Genomic DNA, 7,466 nt, shown 5'->3' with positions numbered 1-7,466 from the left:
CCTTCACAGTATTACTCCTGATACTTGGGTTTCCCATTTCCAGAGCATGTATGGAAGGGTAACAGCAGACTCTTGCCATCCTCTAGTGGTGATTTTGCTCTGACGTTTTCTGAAGAGTTATTATAGGCCATCGTAATCATATCAAAAGATAAAGTGGCTTTTTTTCCATGTTATGTTTAATTTGTTAGCTCCCGTAATAGAGGGCAGAATCAACATGAGACATGCAATTTGTGCCAGTAAGACTTTATATTATTGTTCCTTTCTGCTCCTAGTTAAAACCTACAGGCATGCAGGGAACTTATGATCAAACTGTGTATCGTCTCTAGCTAACTGATGATCTTGACATGCGTATAGAGCTCAGTTGAGCTACAAATGTTGTACATCTTTGTAAAATCATTAAAAATATGTTGACAAAAAATAGATAAAGTGCCTGGCAACAACGGAGTTCTCGCTGACTTATACCAGTGTACTCTTTAACGTAGGCCAAAATTTTAACTCTGCTGGAAGAAAAGGTCTACCATCATCTTGGTCCAGGGCTCCCATTACTCCTGTCTTAACCCCTTCGATCCTTGCCCGTTTCTGCCGCTGTGCGGTAAACAAACGAACAGGGCGGGCCGTGACGAACCCCAGCTGTCATCCGCACACGAGCACCGCGGAGTGTGACGGCTGGGGTTCGTCACCAGCATGCAAGGGGTTAAGAAGAGGTCTATATCAGATCTACAATGTTATCAACCTATTTCCCTTATAGACACAGCTGGAAAGGTTATGGAGAGAGTGATCCTTTGTAGGTTAACTGAGTGGGTGGAAATGGACCATAGACCAATGTTTTACTTTACATCCGATTATTGGAAAATGTACTGTAGCTAAGAGAAGGACATCTGCATTTGACCAAGTTAACAGAGATAAACTGGCTTGTGCTTTACAATCTGGGTGTGGACCATAATATAGTTATTTTTTTTCATGATCTTCATTTGGACCTTTCTATGTCAGTGTGATATAACATGGATCGGAGAGTATCCACTCCCGTAAATGTGTACAGAGTAGTAGGATAAGGTTGCTTTTTATAGCCCAACTCCTATTTACCTTATAAATCAATAATTTGGGCCCAACGTTTTGAGCAGCATGAAGGATATTCCTCTGGCAGGTTCAGTCGATTTGTGTACTTTAATATGTAGATGACACACTTCTGACAGCCAGAAATGCTGGGGCCTACTGCATCCACTTAATTCTTTTATAGATGTTATGAATTGGTTGGATTTGAGCACCAATTTTTTAAAATCCCATAACATGGTTATGGGCCCCATGAACAAAAGGCCAGAACAAATGCCAGAAGAAATGTTTTTGTGGGGGCAAAGAAATGTCTATGTTGTTTACCTTTCCCTATCTGGAGGACCTTAATAATGAGCGAGACTCATGGTTTCCCCAAAGGAAGTCTAAGAGAAACACTTTGTAAAGAGCTATAGTGGCGACCTTTGACTGCAAAAAGAGTGGGGGCTAAACTAGTTATCAGACTCTCATCAAGGTTTACCAAGCAAAATGCATTTCCTTTGTCAGCTATGGGGGCAATATTTGGGGTTATAAGAACACCATGGATATTTAAATAATGTAAAATAAATTCCTGAGAAGGCTGCTACCCATCCCACAATCAGTATCTTCATAGCCTTTGCTCCTTTGCTGAGATGGGTTAGGGTATGGATTAATCAATCAATCAATCAATCAATCAATCAATCAATCAATCAATCAATCATATCATTTGTAAAGCGCACTACTCACCCATGAGTGTCTCAAGGCGCTGGGGTGGAGAATGCTGCTACTGCTCAAAAAACCAGTTCATGAGGAGTTTTCTGAAGGTCAGCAGGTCTTGGGTCTGCCGCAGGTGGATGGGGAGGGTGTTCCAGGTCTTGGCGTCGACGTGGGAGAATGATTTGCAGCCGGAGGTCGCTCTTCGGAAGCAGGGGACTGTGGCAAGGGCAAGGTCGGCAGAGTGGAGCTGGCAGGTGGGGGAGTAGAAGCTGAGTCGTCTGTTGAGATACGTTGGTCCAGTGTTGTGGAGTGCCTTGTTTGCAAGGGTGAGGAGCTTGAAGGTTATCCTCTAGTTGCCTGGGAGCCAGTGCAGGTCTCTTAGGTGGGGTGTGATGTGGCTGCGGCGAGGGATGTCGAGGATCAGGCGTGCAGAGGCGTTCTGGATCTTATTCTTAATCAGGCAGTGATAAATACATTTCTGGCTCTGCACAGAGTGGTTCATATCCCGTGACTCAGATATATTAAGACTGGGCCATCCGGAGTTATTTGAGAACCCGAAGGGCATCATAAAGAGAGACCTGAATCAGGTTAAAATGCACTTTCTCTTAATTATGAAATCGGAGAGAGAGGCGAGAGAGCTCATCAAATCCTCAGTATGGGCCTATATTTTATTGGGTGATGAGACAGAATATTAAGTAAAAATATTGAGTGATAGTAATTTCATGTCAAAAATATCGTGGAATGGAAATATCGAGTGCAAGAATATCGTTGGCACGAATATCAAATTTAAGGTAAGCAATATTGATTTTTATTATTTGTTATGGATTAAGTCATACGTTTTATATGTAAATGATGTAGTGTATTTTTTTTACTATTGTTGATGTTTTTAATGCATTTGAGAAAATTGTAGTAGTTATAGAATTTTATTTAAGTAATTTATATTATTTTTTGTACCATAGCAGGTTGTGAGTTCATAGGGCTATAGGGTGGTAAGTAATTTAATCATAAGACATTCTTGTTAATGTATTGTAAAATATGATTTATTACATTAAAAATGTAAATTAATTGTTAATTAATTGTTATTATTTAATTGATAATTAATTATGTTCATATTGTTAGTTACTTTTTTTTTAGTTGGTTGTAGTATTCATGGGTGTACAGGGTTGGAAGTTATTCAATTGTAAATAATTGTTTTTTATTATTATGAATTATTTAAATGACAATGAATTTAGTTAATTGTGAAAGTCATGTTTTTACTTTAGATATGGGTTTTGGTGTTTATAGAGGTATATGGTTGAAACTAAATATATTTTAAGTTATACATATGTTTAATGTTTTTGATAAAAAAATGATATTTAATTGTGTATTTAATTTATTATTACATTGTAGGAGTATAGCGTATATTTTGTGGGGGTATGTTTTCGAAAGTTAAATACATGTAATTATATATTTAATAATTTTTGATTAAATATTTTGTTTTAATTTTCATTGTTTTTTAAATTTTATATATTACATTTTGAATATGTAGTTTATTATTTTTATTTTGTTTTTTACATTGTTTTTAATTTTAAAATCCAACACTTTCGCCAACTGTTGTAATGACTGCAGTGGGAATAGTACATTTCACCCCACCACAATCTAACATTTTCCCCACTTTAGAACTGACTGTAGTGGGAATAGTAAACTGTACTCCTCCACAATCCAACACATTCCCTACTTTTTCACTGACTGCATTGGGAATAGCAAATGTTACCCCTCTACAATCCAACCCATTCCCTAACTTTGAACTGATTGGCATGGGAATAGTACATTTTGCCCGTCTGCAATCCAGCACTTTCCCTATTTTTGCACTGGCTGAAAAGGGAATAGCAAATTGTACCCTTCTGCATTTCAACACTTTCTCTATTGTTCCATTGCAGTGTGATTTGATTTGGGGGGGGGGGGGTAATTATTAATTTTAATGTGCGGTTACCTGTTGTAGGAATAGTAATTTGTAGTATTTTGCACTGTTATATTTTATGGAATTTTATTTGTATTCTAGTTAGAGTAGTAAATATTATTTGTGTGTGATCTAAAAACATTTGTTACTGTTGTGTTGTGTTATGTGGCAGTACTTATTTTGATATTTATTTAGTATAACAATGTTTTTTTTATGTGGGGCCCGCTAAGGAGCCCAAAGTCCCATTCTGACTGCCTTTTCATGGCGGGTTAACATTGTAATCCTTACGGCGATGCCTGGCAGGCACCGCCACAATGGTAGGGAATACAACCTCGTACGCCACACTGGCAGGCTGAAGGAGCCCATTGGATGTGTGGCGGTCGGTCTTGCGAATTGTCAATGATCCGTCCGCAGTTGAAATATGGTGAGGGGATATGATTGTTCCAATGACCGTCATTATACTCAGCCTCTATGTTATGGTCACAATACCTCATGATCGCATCCTATTGACAAGGTTTTGGTTACACCTTTTATATTGGTTTCTGGTGGCCCGCAAGGCTGGTAAAAAGTGGATGAGATGGGCCCTCATTCTTGTGACAGGTTTCCCGACAGTCCTATGCATTTTATTATATTTTGTGACTATTACTGTGCACTATGGCAACGCTTTATATTGTGATTGTTAGGAGGGAAATGCTTTCAGCAAGTAAGACCAGTCTTAATGTTTTTACAAATGCTTGAATTATTACTGAGGATTTCGTTTAGAACACATTGACCAGCCGGGTTGGAATAAGTACCAGAAGAGAGGTGAGATTCTCCTTTCCTTATAGTAGATTTCATAAGCTAGTATTTTGATCTTGAATGTACACACACTGTTAGTACTTGCGTGTATAATGACCCTGTACTATCCCATGTGCAGGACTCAGAACATAGATTTGAATAGGGTAACAGGTAAAGTGCCTGCCCGCTAAGGCAGTACTTCTTTCCTTCACATAGAGTGGCACCCTTGCATTGTTGGTTTGTATTGGGTTGATTTAATCCACCATCCACAGTGTATGATTGGCATGAGTTTAGACAGTCAGACGTAGATACTTGACTCACCACTTCACCACCCATCTTTGAGAAACAAAAGACAAAAAATTGACACCGCCGTCCACGGATGTTGAGTGGCATGATTCTAGACTCTCGTTAGAAGATGCTTGACTCACCACCTCACCGCCGTCCTTTTGTAAAGGTTTTTACACAAGTTATTCATGACTATCATGGAATATGTTCCGCACAAGTTGTTGTCACTCAGCAGCTCAAGCTTTTTTGAATGTATACATCTGATTTTAATTTCTTTCCAGTTGTCTAGGTATTATACCACAAATACAACTTTTTGCTTGGGTTTCCACACATGGTGAAATGTTTCCCTAATATTGGTTGTCATATGTTTACAATGATTTTTAGATATTGTTTAATAGCCCTGAAGAAGTTGTGGGGTGTTCAACCACTCAACAAAACATGTGTTAGCTGGGAGCGCTTTAGTTTAAAGAAAAGACAAGAGAAACACAAGAACTTTTTTAGTCTTTATTGATGCAAATCTTTTGCACTTGATGTCACTTATCAAGAAAAAGGGGCGTGTACAGAGGATAAGAATCTATTTAGAAATGCTGTCAAGACCTTTATTATGTTGTGGTATTGCAAGTTTTTTAGCAGAAGCCCTCAGAATTAAGCAAAAGCAACTTGGTTAACTATTGCGCTCATCTTATTTGTCTGTTATTTGGATTCATAATAACAATACATTTTAGATATTAGTATTCTGAAAATGTAATCTTAGGGAAAGATTTATTGTACTATGAATCCTTTTTTAGAGCTTTTTTAAGATACTATGTATGTGCCTGTTCTTTCATGGTTTAAATTAACCAAATAAGGAATTTCTGAGTGAATGACTGGTAGACAATGTTTTTGTTACTTACGAATTTGCGCGTATTTCCTTTCCAAATTGGACATTGGAAGTTAAAGGTTATTTTCTCAAAATTAAAATAGAGTGTCATTCTCCATTCTTCTTACCGGGGATGTGCTTAGTCCTTTTCATTGCATCTTTAAACTCTGTATTTTTTAAAGTATAGATAATGGGGTTACACAGAGGTGCCACAGCGATGTACGTCAATGACAATATCTTGTTGTCTTCCATGGTTGATGCTGGTCTGATATAAGTTGAACAGATAGAACCATAGTACAATATGACCACAGTGAGATGGGAGGCACATGTGGAAAAGGCCTTCCACCTCCCTCCAATAGATTTCATTTTCAGGATGGCTGAGACAATGTTGATGTAAGATATTATGACCAAAAGAAATGACATCATGGTCAAAAAAGCACCAATAATGTAGGTGGCTGCCTCAACACTGTAAGTGCTGCTGCATGAAATCTTCATTAAAACAGTTATATCGCAGAAGAAGTGATTGATTCTATGGGACTCACAGAAAGAGAGTCTAGAAATTAGTATGGTGTGTGGTATAGGATCCAAGAAACCAACCACCCAGCTTGCAACAGCCAAGCGGAAGCAGACCACCTTATTCATGATTGCCATGTAATATAGGGGATTGCAGATAGCAACATAACGATCAAAAGCCATGGCAGTGAGGAGGAGCACTTCTATGGACACCATGACTATGAAAAAATACATCTGCAGCAAGCATTCTGTGAAGGAAATGTGTCTCCCATCCTGAAAGAAGTGAACCAGCATCTGTGGGAAAATGACTGAGGTGTAAGTGATGTCGATGAATGACAAATTTGAGAGGAAGAAATACATGGGTGTGTGCAGACATGAGTTAGAGTAAATTGTTGCCATAACAAAAAGATTTCCCACCACAGTTGACAAGTAGATCACTAAAAATGCAACAAAAATTGGAACTTGCATCTGAGGAAGATCTGAAAATCCCACAATCAGGAATGGTTCACCCGAGGTCCGATTTTCCAGCATTCTCTGTCCAGGAATACCGCTACCCTGAAAATAAATATATCAGCAACGTAAACAAAACTGCTCACACAATGCTCAGAAATGAGTGTTCTACACTCCTATTATCAAATATATGAGCAGTCAGCTTATGATATAAGGCACAAAGGTGTTGGAAGAAAAAAGGAAAAGGGATGGACAGAAGGGGATACTGAATAAGAACTCATGCAAGCAAGGGAAGAGAAAATCAGGACAGTAATAATAGGTGAACAGTTGCTGCGTGGGTACTGTACTTATAGATTACATTTCAAGAAGCATATCATTTGTAATCATATTGGTCATTCAGAAAGGGAATTGATTGTACAAAGGAATGTGTGTTGGGCCACGTATACAACCCTTCTAAGCTATTGGAATGTCAAGTCATCCTTATATCTGATCAGAATTACCTATAAGGTCATAGATACAGATGAAGTTCTCAGCAGTTCAGTCATGCGTGTCTTGTGGAAGGGTATAATTGCCTACCTCTAATTGAAGAGGATTCTGAGCTTAACTACTGCTGGTGCTGGTGCAAACCATACATACCTATAACTGATCTATCCACCATATCGACCAGGATGGTTTGATGAACCAAAAATGGGATTGGGCAGCCAAAAGTGGATCTCACACAGAAGACCAGTCTTGTTCTAACCTAGGAGAGTTTTGTAAAACCTGGAGTAAATTACAGCATGACTGAATGAATCTCCAACTAAAGAAATAGGGGAGTAAATCAGCCTTAAACAACATATAGGTGAATCAATACCAGTTGTGTGAAATGTTGAAGTACAAATTCTTCAGTATCACTTCACT

At 38.3% G+C, this 7,466-nt stretch overlaps 1 protein-coding gene across 1 annotated transcript; it reads right to left on the bottom strand.

The window, feature by feature from the left end:
- Positions 1-5,585: 5,585 nt before the first annotated feature.
- Positions 5,586-6,667, bottom strand: LOC144767819 (olfactory receptor 5V1-like). The gene has a single exon (XM_078651196.1). The coding sequence runs from the start codon at positions 6,645-6,647 to the stop codon at positions 5,712-5,714; it is 936 nt and encodes a 311-aa protein (XP_078507322.1). The 5' UTR covers positions 6,648-6,667; the 3' UTR covers positions 5,586-5,711.
- Positions 6,668-7,466: the final 799 nt, after the last annotated feature.

This window comes from Lissotriton helveticus, chromosome 7 (genome assembly GCF_964261635.1).
Source record: "Lissotriton helveticus chromosome 7, aLisHel1.1, whole genome shotgun sequence".
NCBI classification, from domain to species: domain Eukaryota; kingdom Metazoa; phylum Chordata; class Amphibia; order Caudata; family Salamandridae; genus Lissotriton; species Lissotriton helveticus.
Note: the sequence above shows the minus strand (reverse complement) of the source record. Positions and strands in the feature narration are given on the sequence as shown.